This window comes from Pongo abelii, chromosome 2 (assembly GCF_028885655.2).
Source record: "Pongo abelii isolate AG06213 chromosome 2, NHGRI_mPonAbe1-v2.0_pri, whole genome shotgun sequence".
In the NCBI taxonomy this organism is placed as follows: Eukaryota; Metazoa; Chordata; class Mammalia; order Primates; family Hominidae; genus Pongo; species Pongo abelii.
Genome location: NC_085928.1, coordinates 182,208,656 through 182,225,603, shown reverse-complemented (window position 1 = coordinate 182,225,603; position 16,948 = coordinate 182,208,656). Strand labels below are relative to the sequence as shown.

Sequence of the window (16,948 nt, the reverse complement as noted above, 5' to 3'; positions counted from 1 at the left end):
CCCACATAAACTATTTGCACTCAAATCTTTGTTTTAGAGACCATTTCTGGAGAAACCCAACCTAAAATATGATCTAATTATTTAAAATAAATCTAAGGACAAAACTTTAATGCTGTAACTTTCTAAAGGCTATTCTATTGCTATCTAGATATCGGTCTGGATAGCATATTAAAAACAAAAAAGACTTAATACAGATGCTAAAGCTTAATGTTCACAAAGACTTTATAGCTGTAGATTATTAGGCTGTAGATGGAGACAGGTAAACTGTTCAGTCCCTTTTTTTCCTTCTTCCATTTTTGTCACTATCGGATCCATATAAAGATTATTGGAATTATTAAATACTTGAAATACAAATAATAAATATGGAAAATGAATGCAGAGTCTCTCTTCAGTCTGTCCTTCACTACATTTTTAGTGGAGATCACTTCATACTATTTATTCCATATAAATAGAATATCATGATATATTTAGCCAATTATTTAGTCAAACTCCTGCTCATCCTTAAAGACCCCAGCCTGGCCTCACTACCTCCCAGTAGCCTTCTCTAAATTATCTCATGCATTGTCACTCCTCCCACGTTCTACAGAATCTTGTGGATACTGCTATAATTGCTAATCACATTATGGCCTTTGTCTACCTCCCTTGGGCTTTGAGACTCCCTAAGGACAGAATCCAAGTCATATTCAACTGTGATCAGTGGTTGCTTAGTAAATGTTTGTTGAATAAAAAATCTAGGGAAATAAGATAGTCTGAGTTTCTGACACAGACTATCAGAAGATGGTAGGCTTGCATTACACATCTCTTTAAAACATCTGAAGAAGACTGCTATAGCTCCAGACTAGCAGCTCCTCTTCTCCACCCCTCCAACCCATCTGCACCATGACGCTGTGAGCAACCCTCCAGGATGCTGGCCTCTCTTATGTCCTCTCGCACACCCGTGGGACTTAGCTTTCAACTCTCCTACTTCCTTAGCTTTAAGCAACTTCTCTTGGACCCAGTTCAAATGCTGCCTTTGTTTATTCATTTAATGGTCATACCTCACCCTGTGAGGGGCTGTGGATACAAAGATGATTAAGGTATGATCTTTGGCCTCAAGGAGCCCCAACCTGTTGAAGAGAGACAGGCACATGAGGGGCCTCATGGCAGATATACTGAACACAGAGGGACTCAAGTGTTCTGAGACTGATTCTGGACAGGTTTCTGTACTGTCTGCACTGTCAGATTCAACCACTCTTCTTGGTACTCTTGCCATATTTTCTGTCCCTGCATTTGGTGCATATTCCATTACACAGAGCATTACTTGGTTATTTGTTTGTTGTTTCTCTACCTAGATTTTAAGACAGCATTTCTAACATACAACAGTATATCTGCTCAATTCCTTCACATACTATTCATAAGTAATCCTGAGGTATTGGGTATCATATTTTATTTTTAACGTGGGAGATAATTTGTTACAAAGAGTTTGGTTTCTTGGAAAAAAAGAGGCTCATTAGGTACTGGAAAACACTCAACCAAGGTGACAAGTGGCTGCTTTGCACCCAAGAACACAGAAGATAGTAACACTGATTCCATGAATGGCGGTGTGAAATAACCATGTCTCAAAATTGCTCAGTCAAATGCCAACATTCTAGATACCAAACAAATACCCATAAAGTCACAACCCTTTAAACTCTACCTTTTATGTCAGCTATGACAACTTTACTTTTTTCCCTTAGGACTTGGTTCAATTATTATTTACCTGAACAGAGAAATACAACACTTGAAGCATCAACTGAAATAACATTCACTTTTTCCCTAGAGTCCCTAAGCAAGCCTTCAGGATGTACACTGTCATCAGCATGCAATGCAGGTGTTGGTGGAAATACATTCTTCCAATGTGCCAGCCTATCAGAAATGCAGTTTGAGAACTCAGCATCATTCTCAAAGGAAAGCGGTTTCTGTGAATTCTTTCCTTGAGCTAAGCAGCCTGACACCCAGATCATGATGATGTTCTGGGGCCAAATCCTTCTTGTCCTCCTGCTCTCTCCCTTTCACTGACCCTTGGCCTGAGGTTTCCCTTGTTTAGGCAATGGAATCAGGAGAAAAAGATCACTTAGTCTCCATTAGGACTTGGAACTTGTTTCCACTTAAGGCTGATTCCAGAAACTGACATGCTGTCTTTCAAGAGAACGTCACTGGAAGGTGAATTCTCAGCACTAGACATATTTACTCCAAGTGTCCTGGGAGGTAATGCCTTAATGAGAGATTTGGAACTCTAGGAACTCTATCTAGGTTCATGCCTATTTCAGAGCAACAACACTCATATATGACCTTCACATTGCAAGTCTCTCTGTGTGTGCTGAAACTTTCTTGCCAGCAGTGACCACCAAGCTTAACTAGGGCACGGCTAATTTGATCATCACAGTGATCACCATGACTGTTGTTCCCCTCACCCCTGAAAAAAGTTTAGAAGCCATAAAACTAACTGACTTCCTTATATTGAATTAACCTACCATAACTAGAAAGTCAATCTCCTTTTTAATGGTGATAAAAGGGGTAATTTCTAGTTATAAAATTATTGGACAAGGTGCAATCTGACATTTGTTTCTGCAATAGTAATATAAAGGGGTCTGTTGCACAGATTACTAGTATACATTTGCATATGAATTATTTAAACTAAACTGCTTTAGAGCACCTTGAAGGACTCACAAAATTACTTCCTACTACTAAGTGGTCACATACTATATTAGAAATCATTCCTGTCTATTTATTAAATGTAGATTCCAATTTGAAAGCAGTTCAATAACTGCTATAAAAGAGTCTGTTGTACAGGTTACTAGTGTAAGTCTGCATATGAATTATTTAAACTAAACTGCTTTTGAGCACCTTGAAGGACTCATAAAATTACTTCCTACTTGTAAATGGTCACATACTGATTAGAAATCATTCTTGTCTATTTATTAAATGTAGATTCCAACTTGAAAGCAGTTGTTCTGTATGTGTGTGTATAAGGAAATTATAAAACTGCATTGTCCTGTAGCTATTTGATACGTAATCCATAGCTTGCTTTCTCCTTGCACCTTCTCTCCTGTTCATCCCAATATTTTAATACTATTCTATAAAATTTTCCATTTTTTTCTGAGATTTTATTATTATGCAAATGATAGTACTTGGATCAGAAACATCATTTATTCTCATAGTTACTAAACTGTTTCTTTCATGTTCAAAAATATTTCCTCATACATTGGTAGCTTCTAAATTTGCTCTGGCCTTTGGATTTAACTATGTGGGAGGCCTACTGATCTAATTAAAGAGTACACTAAGGAAATATTACCACACAAATACTGGCTTCACTTCTAAAGGATCATCATGAGAAACACCACCACAAAGGAAAATAAATGAAAAAGGAAAAGGTTAAAGAAAAAGGATACTGAAATCTAAGAATTTCAGTCATCTGTTTTTATGATTCCTTAAGTGCTAAGAGCCGCCTATCTGCTCCCAGATGCACTACTGTTTATCTTTCAAGGGATTGCTTCTTACAGGGGAAGTGTTCCTCGCAGGTCAGTTTACTCGCTTCTGGAACCGACAAATCAATTGTTCCAACAAGCTAAACATTCGCGGATGGAAACAATGCAGAACCACAATTCCAGGTTACATTATTTATATCCTGAAAATAAACAGCCCACCAGTCTATGGGAGACTACATCTAGCACCACCACCAGAGAAGGTCAGACCACATTAGGCTCGAGATGGCTGGCTAATTCCTAAGCCACTCAGAATAATATCAGGCTTATTGCTCTGTCATGGTGGAGGCTATACCAGTGAAGTCCCCATAGCACCTAACTGTTCCAGTCCCAAGATAAATACCTAGTATACTTGTATACCATTATTAATAAAATTAAAATGAAACTAAGTATTTGGACCTTTGTAGTAGCTGGGTCTCTGAAGAGTAAAAGACATGCTCAATTCAGGGTGCCCAAAGTTCTAGAAAGATGACTGGAATCCACAAGTTCTGCACCTAAATAAAATTATCTGCAAAACCTCAAAGCAAAATATATGCCTTTTATTTAGAGGTGCTACCAGTTGTGGCTGAAAGGAACAAAAAATTAAATAATCCTTTTTACAACTGTGCGCCCAACTTTGCATGGCTCTGCTTCTTTCCCTGTCAGATGGCCTGATACCTCTTCCTTCCCATGTCAGAGGACAGAAGTTTCACTTTTGCTTAGTGATATGCTACAAACCATAAATACTGCATTCCAAGTACATAATTTACTTCTCATATAGTCCCACGTAGTATTTCTTATCCTACCTTTCAAAGATGAGGAAACTGAGGCACAAGGAAATGATATCACTTACCCAAGGTCACAAAGACAGGTAATAGCCAATGCAAGTCCCAACCCAGAGGGCCAGATTGCAAAGCACAGGCCTTCCCCTCTAGTGGCTGCTGCCTTATACTCTGGCGGAGGCACATCCTGAGGCTGGTCAGACTTCCGGCGTTTGTGCCCCCTGCCAGAACCCAGCTACAGCCACACACTTCTTCAGCAAAGATCTATTAAGGGTTCACTATGTCCCAAGGACAGTGCTAGGTATTAGGAGCAAAAAGTTAGATAACACATAATCACAAACAAGAACTTCAGAGAGAAAAGTGGTACGAAGAGGAGAGACAGAAACTGCATAAACAACTAATTGGGCTGGAAATAAACAGTGGACTGTCTCAGGCAATAACATTTATGAGGATCAGAAGGGGAGTGTGGTAGGTCCCCAAAGAGGTCCACATCCTCGTCCTTGGAACCTATGAATATATTACCTTATATGGCAAAAGGGACTTTGAAGATGTGACTAAGTTAAGGCTCTCGTGAAGGGGAGACTTAACCTGGATTATCTGGCTGGGCCCAGTAAAATCACAGGGGTTCTTGTAAGTGAAAGAGGGAGGCAGGACAGTGAGAGACAGGCATGTTAGAAGCAGAAGCTGGGGGAATATGGCTGCTGACTTTGCAGACAAAGCCAAGGGATGCAGGCTGCCTTTAGAAACTGGAAAAGGCAAGAAAACAGATTATGTCCCAAAGCCTCTAGAAAGAAATACAGCCCTGCCAACACCTTGATTATAGCCTAGCCAGAGACATTTTGGACTTTCTGGCCTCTAGACCTTTATGACAATAAATTTGTACTGTTTTAAGCCATTCAATTTGTGGTAAATCATTACAGCAGCAATAGGAAACATATAGGTGGAGAGAAAGAGAAGTTGTTTTAGTCATGTGCAAAAGCAGGAGGCACGAACAAGCATGGCACTCTTCATACGAACTCCCCTTGTCTGATATGCCTTCAGCCCAGGCAACCTGGATACACTTACACTGCCAACCAGAGAACCAGACATGCAGGGTGGTTAGCACCAACCACCACCCATATGCTGGCAAAGCAACTTGTGTCCAGAGATGCCCACTTCCTATCAGGTGATTTTCATCAAACCGCTTAAAAGGTAGGGTGTAGTATTTTGGCAAGTTCAAGCCTCACTCTTAAAAAGGGCACGAGATATAAATGCTGATCTACAGATCTTTAATGACTGTGGAATGTGTAACTACTTGAGGCTTTGTTTCTACTCACCTCCAGAAAGTTTCTCAACCTGCCTTTTCCAAACCTAGAAAGATAATGTGCTGCTTATGCTACAGAATTAACAACTCCAGCTTTATAGGACTAAGGAAACTCTTCAGCTATACTGACTACGTCTGTGCCCATCTAAGCCACGCTGATATGGAAATGTTATCTTTTGACTGAATTTCTCACTCAAAGGCCACTTCAAAGGTTTGGAGGAGGGTAATGAGACAGGATGGAGTCCAGTTAAGCTGGCTGGCCCTGCAGACAGGCTGTTACCTTGTGGCATTTACCTGAGTGAATTCACCAGGTCCGGGCCCCTGCCCAGTGACTCAGACAATCTAGCCGGTATTCGAGAGTCAGACTTGAATGTCAAACTATAAGACTTATGGAATCAGATATATACAATCAGATTGCCAGTTAATTGATTCATAATGAGAAACAGAAGTATCTGGTAGATTAGACAGCACTATCAACCTGCCTCACATACTTTCTCTCTATTGGCAACAAGGAAGTCAAATTCTCAAAAGGCTACTAAGTGGACACCAAATGAAAACAAGGGGAGTTATCTACATGATTCAGGGGCCTAAAGGCACTATGCCCTGAGAAGCCAATTCTCTGTGATGGGTACAGAACGGCCTGGCCAGGTTGTCATGGATAGAGCTAACATCTGTGTGCTTCTGTAGCCAAAGCAATCCTTATTTCCAAATGATACAGACAAAAATTCTCAGATGACGCTCTTACCCTATATATTTTACAACACAGCTACTTACAAAAAGCCTATTACTCTGCCCTAAAACCTCAAAAGATTAAATGCCTAAGAAATACTGCATCAAGAAAAAGGACCAATGAATCTAAATATGGCTTTTATCTTGCTAGAGCCATCTCACCCACAAGAAACAGAGATTCTGTCACTTCTTCAGCAGAGCAGTGACTAGCAATATCTGAGGAAAAGCACTGTGTACATAAACAGGATTAAGAAGCGACTATGGAGTTCTGAAACTACGTTTGGGACCATGAGTGAACCCGCTGCTCTGCCCTCTCTCTCTGATTATGACTCCTCTGTTTTCCTCACAGATTTTTCTTCTTTCTGCTACGCTACAAACATAAGCTTTTTCCATGATTCTGCCCTTACACCTTTTCCGATCTCTCCCTTATACTGCACCCCCTGTCTGCAAAGCTATCATCCAATCCTACAACATGAAGTATCATTGCTATGCATGTGATCTCCCTGTCTTGTATCTTGTTCCTCCTCGCTCCTCAGCATTGGCCTACCAGACATTTGCGACCGCCCGCTGTATCTATCTTTCCAGATTCCCTGACAGTGAAACAAACTCAGCATGTCCAAGAATGGCACTGAAGATACAAAAAGGACAAAGATGTGAACCTGTTCTAGAGAAACCACAGACCGGGAAAGACACAGAAACAAGTAGATGCAGTACAATATACTAAATACAATAGCAGAAGTCCATGAGGGGCACAGCAAAGCTGGGGGTAGAGCCTCCCACTTGATGGGCATGGACAGCAATCAGGGAGGCGTCTTAGAGGAAGCAATTCCTGAGAGGAGGCATCCAAACCCGAAAGCCCAGTTATCCTTGACATTTGATATCTATTCTAACAGGTTATAGTGCCGTATTCATCTCTAGAATGGCTCTAGTATCTGTCCCCTGCTGCCTGCCACACAGATGTCACCACCCTAATTTTGACTCCCATAGCCTTTCACCAGGACTACAGTAGTAGATTCTAACACTGCTCTTCCCTGCATCTATCTTCTTCTCACTCCAACTCATCTGCCAACTGTTTGATCATTCTGAAAATGGAGCCCTGATTACATAACTTCTTTGCTCAAAAACCCCCAGTGGCAGCCTGCTCCTCACCAGACTAAGTACAGACTCCCCGCACCCCTCCCAATGGCAACACCCCACTCCTCTACAAGTGCCTTATTATGCCTGTCCTTCAACACACCTCAAGCTTTTAGGTTGTCAAATTCAACTACGTACCCTGAGGCATGTTTGGACTCTTCTGTTAAAAAGCCTCAGTATTTGAAACACATGCAGAATCAAGGTTTTCCAATTCAGCTAGGAAATACTCCAAAGAACTCTGGCTCTCTAATCTCAGATGAAAGGCTGAATCAACATTCTGAATTTTTCACTTGAATTTCAAAGCACCTGGCAAAATCAAAACCTCACCACTTCGACCATTTTTTTTCTTGCCATTGCACCCAATGTTCTGGACTTATTTTTCACAGCTAATATTTAAATATCTTTTTGAAGTTTACTTGGAAAAATACTTGGGATTACTGAGGTTTTCAAAAATTATTACTACATTTATATGGTTAAAAAAAAAAAAAAAACTACCAAAGAAAACTGTAGACTGAAAAGAGAGAGAAAAAAAAGAATCTTTGGAAGGAATATCTAATTGCATTCAGAATACCTAAATAAAGAAGACATTTCAGTAGATTATGACTACACAGGAGGCTGCTGTTCTATGTCTCATGCTCCATTAGTAACTGAACTGAACACTATTTCATAGTTGATGAGTAATCTGCAAAGGCAAGGAGCCCTTTTGCTTACCTACTGTGTGGTGGAAAAAAAAAAAGCACATTTGAAATACTTTAAAAAGTGTCATTTATGCTGAGAAATCCAGAAGACATACCTGTGGTTTCTCTATTCCCGAAAGAATGTCTTGCACCCTCTTTACTTCCAACTCATATTCTGCATTGCGAAAAAGAAAAAAGGAAAAACAATACCATTAGAAGGCAGTAAGGTTGTCAAGTTCCTTCCCCAAGGCCTTTTAACTGGAGTTATCATTAAATCAGTTGCCTGTTATCATGAATTTTTGATATTACAAATGTTACCAGGAAAATCAGGAATGAAGGTGCCTTTAGGGAATGGAGTTTCACTATGGTTCACCGACTTGTCACTGTATAGTTTTAAGTGTTCACGATGTTAACGAGATTAACACAGGGTTCCATTTAACATTTAATAATTTAACAGGCAACAGAGAATAAAGGGTCCTAAGAAGGGCAAGTGGAGGGACCAATGTACCTGGAAACTGAGAGTAATAAGATGCAGTTGAAGAGACAATGGTTATTCCATTCAGGGCTGTGAGCTCAAATCTTTGAGCTGTATTTTTACTTGTTTATTTACTTGTTTTTACTTGTTTACTTAAGTTCACGTTTACGTTCGACGGGCAGCCACTGGGGTGTCTAAGAAAAGGGACAGATATGATCTTCTTTTGAGCTTGAAAAGATGTGTTTGTCTTCTGTGTGAACAACGGATATATGGAAGGTAAGCAAGGGAGCAGAAAGACCAGTCAGTGGATTGCTGCAGTGGCCCAGGCAAAGGATAGGCTAGAGCTGGCCTGGGCTAGAGCTGAGAGTAGAGACAGTGAGACAGGACTAGTTGAGGAGGTGTGGGTGCTGAAAGACTGGATGTGATGGGTAAGGGTGAGGAAACATGACACACCAAGGATAATTCCTAGTCTTTGGCTTGCTCAACTGGATGGATGATGGTGCCTTTTAATAACATGAGGGAAAGGGGCATGTTTTTGGGGTGGGGCAATAATTAGGTTTTAGAAATGAAAGAATAGTGCTTGGAGAAGAGAGTACGAGGAGGGGAAGGATGTGTACAAAAAAAGATAAGTGATAGAACTTAAACTTAAGAATCCGCAATTTGTTAGAGGATCTTCTTGATTTTCACAGTGGGCTTGATGGAATCTAATTTTGAGTTTATAGTAGACTCCATTTAACCTAGTTTATGAGCTAAATGCTAGCGAGATATGATCACTAAGACATATGTCCCTGCCCCTAAGATATTTCAAGTCTAGTGGAGGGAGGTGGGAAGAATGAAACCAAATAGGCAATTACAGTGCCTTGTGATGGGTGCTGTAGTAAAGGTAACCCAAAACAGGGCATTCGAGATGGTTTTCCAGGAACCAGCATTTAGCTGAGCCCTGTGTATAATAAGCAGGCACTTGGAGGGGAAGGGGGATGTGGACCTAAGAAGTGAGAGATGGGTTAATACGCCCAGCTCTGCACAGACCTGTTTGTCCTTATTGTTCAGGTTTAATCTTAAAGTCATCTTTTCAAAAAATCCCACCTTAACTGCTACACCTGACCCCAGCCTCATTTCTGTCACTTTTACATCCTATTTCCTTATCAATTATCAAGATCTGAAAAGAATTATCTTGCTTATTTGTTCCCTTGCTTACTTCTGGTCTTTCTTACTAACAAACATAAGATTGAGGAAGACAGAGACACCACAGGGTCTGCAGTAGGCAAATTTTTTCCTAAAGAATCAAATAAATATTTTAAACTTTGTGAGCCACATATAGGTCTCTTGCATATTTTGTTTTTTGTTTGTTTTCATAATGCATTAAAACTTTAACAACCTCTTAGTTTGTGGGCCATACAAAAGCAGGCTACAGGTAGGCTATATAGTTCAATGACACCTGCCCTAGGACAAAATCACCATTTACCCGCAGCACCCAGCACAGGCCCTGCATGTGCAAAGCTCAACAGATGCTTCTTGACTAAATAAATGAACAAAGTCTATATTAAAAATAACAAAAACTTGTAGTTGGCACCACTCCAAACTTTAAAAGGACTTGTTCCTTATTTTTTTTCCTGTTGCGTTCTATTTAGTAGGACATGCTACCTTTAGTCTGGTGAGAAAAACAAATGGGCTGGTGGCAATATCACGGTTTTGAAACCTGTAGCCTTTTAAAAGAAAACCCACATTCAAAAGACCCAATGTCACAAGCTCATTTATAACTATGTATTCATGTTAAGATATAAATTGTATCCATAAATCAAAAGTTGACATACCCTGACATTTTCTGGAAGCCCCTGCTAAGTAAACTGTAAATATTATATAATCTCAAAAGTTAACTGTCGGTTAAAAAAAATCAAAACAAAACATAAGCATAGTCACAATAAATGAACTGGTTCAGTTGTTAAAGACAAAATGTTCTCAATTTCTGGTTATTCTAGAATTTGAAGGACCCTATGGTTTCAAACACTCACATAGCTATGTTCAAACAACCAGCTGAAGGAGGTAACTGTTTCCTCTTGCTATGAAGAAGGCATTTAGATTATCTTAGAAAGGCAACAAGTCAGACCCTATCCTTGGAGTAATAAAAGTTTAGAACAGGGATGATCACCTACTTAACACAGAAGGAAGGGAAGAATTAAAGGGATCTGCAAATAAAACATCCTCAGGACTATGCACTAGAAATACACTATAAAAGAACAGAGTTAAAACAGGATGCTTTGTCCCACAAAAACTGGAAAGCCCCCTCCCACCTTGCTTTCAAATACACATGACAGAAGAAATGGTTACGCTTTTAACAGAAAAAAAGAAAAAATAGAGAAAGAGACTAGATTAAAAGGAATAATAATAAAAAAAAAATCTGTCCAAAATTAAAAAAAAAATGAGTTTCAGGTAAGAGCCAGAAATACAAGGGAAAGATCCTCCTGAGATAAAAACAACTTCCAAAGAGAGGTCAGGACTTGCCTTGTCTGTTTGCCTTTGATTACAATCACAAAAACTGACATTTCCTGAGCACCTACATACGTGCTCGTCGATGCATCATCACCTTGCTAATTTTAACAATATCCCCTGCAAGATGGACATTCTCTGCTCCATTTCACAGTGGTGGATAGGAACTTATGCTTACTTAGCTCATCACGGTTCTCACCTCCAGTGCTAGGCACACCACCCATAGGTGTCTTTGTTGACTGAGGAAGGAAGATAAGGAACAAATGAGGAAACTGAGGCTCAGAGAGTAGATGTGATTTCTCCAGGGCCACAAGTCTAATACATGGTCCCAAAGCAAGTAGTCCTTTGACTATATCATGAAGAGTTAATAGAGATCTGGGGATCCCAAGGGAGAGGACACTGAGAAAGAAAACATGGGTTGATACTGGTAGGGTGTTGGCCTTGAGGTGGATGGGAGAAAGAGAAGGCAGCAGAGGAGACCTGCTCAGTCCTGTGGGAAGGTTTATGTTGGTTTTCTTATTTGCTTTTAACTTAGAAAAAAGGTTGTCAAATGAATAGAGCAAAGGCCACCTATCTGCTGGGAATGTATACGAGAAAAGGAAGAATTTAAAAAGTGGGCCTTGAATGGGGCCAAATAAACAAAGGATGCTGAGAAGATCAAAAATAAAAATGGCAGGGCATGGGGAGGGAAGGCAGTGACAAACCAATCACTGCCCTATTGTGTCTGGTCACTATCCCTCATATTAGGAGAAACGTGGTACCAAGGCCAGATGGAATTCTGTCTTCTTTCAAGCTTCTAATTTTAAATATGGGAAAAAAGAGAGAAAAATGCACTTATATTACATTTATTTAATTTAACGCTTTTCCATTCATGCTGCCACAGACTAAGAAGGAAAAGGTAAATAAAACCCATGCACACAATTTGCACCAAACAAGAGTAAAAATAAAATTTGTTTTAAAGTGACAGTTACTTCCCACATAAACAATCAACTCGTATGAAAGCTAACAGTCTAGTATGAAAATGTCAAAATTCACAACTCTACGACCTAAATAAGCGAGTTAACTAAGCTCTTGGCCTATCTCACCCTAAGCATGATCTAAGTGTGCCTCGAAGTACACTGAATGACCACTCTTTCCATAAAACAGTTTCAGAGCCCAGCTGTACAAAGAGTGTATGTCAGAGTTTGGATGAAGCTATTGTTTGGTGGCATGCTTTCTTTGTTTCCTTTTTTGTTTTTTTTCTCGTCTCTCTCATATACACACCTCCCATATTGTGAAGGAAAGAAGAATAACTAATACCCTCACAAAAATAAGCAAACAAAACAAAAAAATTATGCTGATTTGCCTTTAGGATATCTTCTTTTATTCAAGCTGAAAGTTCTGTCTTGTTTTTGTTTCTTCCCCTCTTAAGAACTTGGTATTTGGTGTGTGCCAACTAAACAAGACATTGCCCCAGAACTGCACAAATGCAAGGTTCTGGTGCAAGGTCAGAGGACAAGTTTCTTATTCTTCATTCTCAGGGGCTATTTTCCACCTTCTGGTGTGCAGTAAATAAATTAACTCAGACAAAATCATGTAAGCAAACTCTATGTTTCTTATTCCTTACACTGAAGCAGCCACAAGGTAAGTAAACAGATCGAAACCATTTTCCACCTGATTCAACCTTGCTGGTGACCACGGCTGGGGTGAATGAACATGAAAACCATTTTCTACATTGCTGCCTTCTTAGCAGTTGAATGGCATTAGCTAGGCGTGGCGGTGCACAACTGCAATCCCAACTACTCAGGAGGCTGAGGCAGGAGAATCGCTTGAACCCAGGAGGTGGAGGTTGCAGTGAGCTGAGATCGTGCCATTGCACTCCAGCCTGGGCAACAGAGCAAGACTCCGTCTCAAAATATAAATAAATAAATAAGTAATAATAATAATAAGGCACTCTTGGATAGTGTTTCACACAGAGAAGGGTCATTTTGTTTTGCAGATATAGGCACATTCGATGGCAGGAAAGTTTTTGAAAAGCAGCTAAGTTGGGAGCCTCTAATTCAAACATGTCCACAGTCAGCTGAGAACCAGCCTATCTGGAAATGCTAAAAAAGGAAAAGGGGGCTCAGCTTAGAGACACAAGTCTTTCCTTTTCCCTAAAAGCAAATCTCCTACACCAAGGAAATAAAGCATTTTTAGTAAAGGGAAGGTTGAAATAAAAATACACAAGCAAAGCAAATCGTTTTTTTCAAAAAAAAAAAGAAAGAAAGAAAATACCCACACACATAGAGGGAAGATGTGTCATATGAAATTTAAATTTTCCATAAATAATGGTTTTCATGTTTGCTCCAAAAAGAAACCTAAGTTCAGACTGTTTGAATAACTGTTAAGACCTAAACTAATTAAAATATCCTCCTTTATAAACATACTTTACTTCTTTGGTTTATTTCACATTTTTTCCTTCTTAGAAAAGAAATAGAGCTACACACTTAGCTACTAGCTATAGAATGTATTTCTGGTTGTAACAGCTCTATCATTCCAATGGGATGACATCAACATTATTTCTCTCCAAACCTTCTGTCTAGTTCTTATCCACAAGGCTCATTTGTAGATATGCCTGTCAAAACATCATATGCTGTCTCAGATCTGCCAAGGAGCTGACATAGCTACTCTCTTTAACAAATCATGTACAATGAACTAGGGGCGTGGAAAATGTGTGGCTTCTGATCATGCTCATTTTGGAGATAAGAAGCCAAAAGCCAATAGTAAACAATCAACATAAAAACAAACAAACAAAAAAGAAACAGAAATAAATAATTTTAGGTGAAAACGAAAAATGTGACTACTCAATAATAAGGACAAGCTAGATACCCTGTCAATGCCTACTAATGCAGATAAACATGAATGGGGACAAAAGAAAACAATATTAAGAATGTGTGTTGATGGCTGGACGTGGTAGCTCATGCCGGTAATCCCAGCACTTTGGGAGGCCAAGGCGGGCAGAAAGCTCGAGCCCAGGAGTTCGAGACCAGCCTAAGCAACACAGCAAGACCCCATCTCTACAAAAAATACAAAAATCAGCCGGGCTTGGTGGCACATGCCTGTAGTCCCAACTACTTGGGAGGCTGAGGTGGGAGGATCACTAGAACCCAAGGAGTTGAAGCCTGCAGTGAGCTGAGATGGCACCACTGCACTCCAGCCTATGCAACAGAGGGAGACTTGTCTCCAAACAAACAACAACAACAACAACAACAACAATGAATATGTGTTGAATTGCTTTTCTACTCAGAAAAAGAATATTGGCCATCTTCGATTTTGAAATATTACTTATGCTGGGAAAAAAAGAGGAATCAATAAGTGCATACAAAAGAAGAATTAATTATCTAAGACTCTCCATTTAGTGACTATGATCCACAGTTAGTGGTTTTAAATAGAAATATTAAAGATGAGTAAAATCACAACACGAAGAATAAACTTGCATAATATAAGGACAATGCAGTTAATCTCAAAAAACAACTATTCCAGAAATATCTTGAGATATCAATCATCCTGATGCTAAAAATACAAAGATAAACATCTTGCTAGCCATTTCGCTGGTGAAGTGGTTACTCTATTTGAAATCCTGAAAGGTAGCCAAGGGAATACCAGACTCTCAACACCGAAAAAGAAAGCAGCAGGCAGGTAAACATATGTTGTATGCGTTTGCTTTCCATTCCAGGAAAATATTTTCAAGAGCGGCCTAGGTTCCAAACAGGTTCTGGAACCCTAAGAGAAAGGAGAGAAACACAAACGAATTTCTTTTCCAAGCAGTGTGCCCAGCTGGACAGGAGAGACGGCCAGAGAATGTCAATGGGACAACAGGGGCTAATTTCCTCTGAGCTTTTGTTGCTATTTCTGGAATTCACTGGACAGGATGATTTCCCCGCCCCCCCGCCCCCCCACTCCCCGGGCCTGTGATTTGAGTCAAGCCCTACAGGGAACATTCACATTAACCCACTCACAGGCAATTGGGCTCCTTCAGGCAAATGCTGTGTAACACCTTGGGTAATAAGAGAGGCAACATGGATTGCCAGGTCTAGGTCTTTAATGAACTGAAATACTAGTAAGATTCTATGCTCATTTCTGTCAGGTTCCCTAAGAAAAATCTTTGTGTTCATTTCACAATGTAAAAATTATGTATATGCATGGAACTGGACAAAAGCTGCTAGTGTTTTTTTGTTTTGTTTTGTTTTGTTTTTGAGACAGTCTCACTCTGTTGTCCAGGCTGGAGTGCAGTGGTGCGATCTCGGCTTTCCGCAACCTCTGCCTCCTGGGTTCAACCGATTCTTCTGCCTCAGCCCCCTGAGTAGCTGGGATTACAAGTGTGCGCCACTATGCCTGGCTAATTGTTGTATTTTTAGTAGAGACGGGGTTTCACCATGTTGGCCAGGCTGGTCTCAAACTCCTGACCTCAAGTGATCCACCCATCTCGGCCTCCCAAAGTGCTGGGATTACAGGCGTGAGCCACCACACCCGGCCAAAGGCTGCTAGTGTTTTTAAGAACATCAAATTGTACAGGGATGCAAACCCACAAAAACAGATTAAGTATTAGATAGATATGTTTGCTTGGCAAGATTAACTCTAGCACCAGTCCTTTCCTCTTCTTCTCTGTATGTTTGAACTGTTCACTGCTAGCTGAACCCTAACCTCTGCCAGATACAGCTCTTGTGTTTTGGGGGAAGGCTCAAGACCATGATTATCCAGCAAGAGCTGGTACCCTCCCTGGGTATGTAACAGGAAAGTAGTCACTTAAACACAGGATAGAACAACTTACAAAGGTAATTAAAGTTCATACACTACTTTTTGCATGGGAGTCTACAAACGTTTCCACAAAATGTTTTTTCATTAGGACTCGGCATGCCATATTAAATTTTTTCAAGCAGCTTATTCAATACTTTTTGCAAGACTGTGCCAACTGACAGGCAGAATCCAGAGTACAGTTTCTAATATGGTGCATCTGAAAGATAATTTTAAAATGTATATCTCCTATCCAGCAAGTTTTGAACAGTGTTTACATCCACATTTTCTTAATTATGTCTCAGATGACTGAATTATTTGGGAGTGAGGCTAGATCCTCAGCCTGTGGCCAAGGAGCAAAGTGAAGCTCACCAGCTGATATGGGTATCAAATCCAGAGGGCTCAAGAGTTCCAGCATATGAAAAAGTCATTACCGTCCATGACACAACCTACTACCACCCCAAGAAATCAGCAAGGGTTACATGTGTGGGTACATACTAAAATGCCTACAGCCACTAGGCAGGTAATATCAATGAGTAGAGAAGGTGGGTATATAAAACAAAAGGGAAGGGTAAGGACTGTGGAAAATGGAAAAAATCTCACCCTATCTGAGGGGGGCAGCTGCTATGCAGCCAATCAGTAATTCTTGGGGTATCATGGGTGTAAGGCAGACACTCCCACTTTTCTAGAGAATCTAGAAATGCAAAATTTTATGTGAAATTGCTCGATTTGTAAAAAATACATATTTTAAAACATTTTTAATCTATAGAAGAGCTGGAGCAGTACTATGAACACTGTTAGGGACTAAATGCTTGGTGCCCTCCCAAAATTCGTGTATCTTAAAACCCTACGCACGAAAGTGATGGCATTAGAAAGTAATTAGAATAAGATGAGGTCATGAGGATAAAGCCCTCATAAATGGGACTGATGTCCTTATAAGGGTACTGAGAGAGCTTGCTTTCTTCTTTCAGCCACACAAGGCCATAGCACAAACATGCCATCTATAAATCAGGAAGACAGACCTCACCAGACACCAAATATGCTGGCACCCTGATATTGGACTTCCCAGCCTTCAGAACTGTAAGAAATAAATGTTTGTTGCTTCAGCCACCCAATTATAGCTC

The 16,948-nt window shown here is 40.1% G+C and overlaps 1 protein-coding gene across 7 annotated transcripts in view; it reads right to left on the bottom strand.

The window, feature by feature from the left end:
- FNDC3B (fibronectin type III domain containing 3B) overlaps positions 1 to 16,948 on the bottom strand; it is a 361,400-nt gene that overhangs the window by 106,158 nt on the left and 238,294 nt on the right. For all 7 annotated transcript variants that reach the window (NM_001132462.2, XM_054550321.2, XM_009239511.4 and 4 more), the window contains 1 exon segment: positions 8,224 to 8,282. In NM_001132462.2, coding sequence (NP_001125934.2) covers positions 8,224 to 8,282 — 59 coding nt within the window.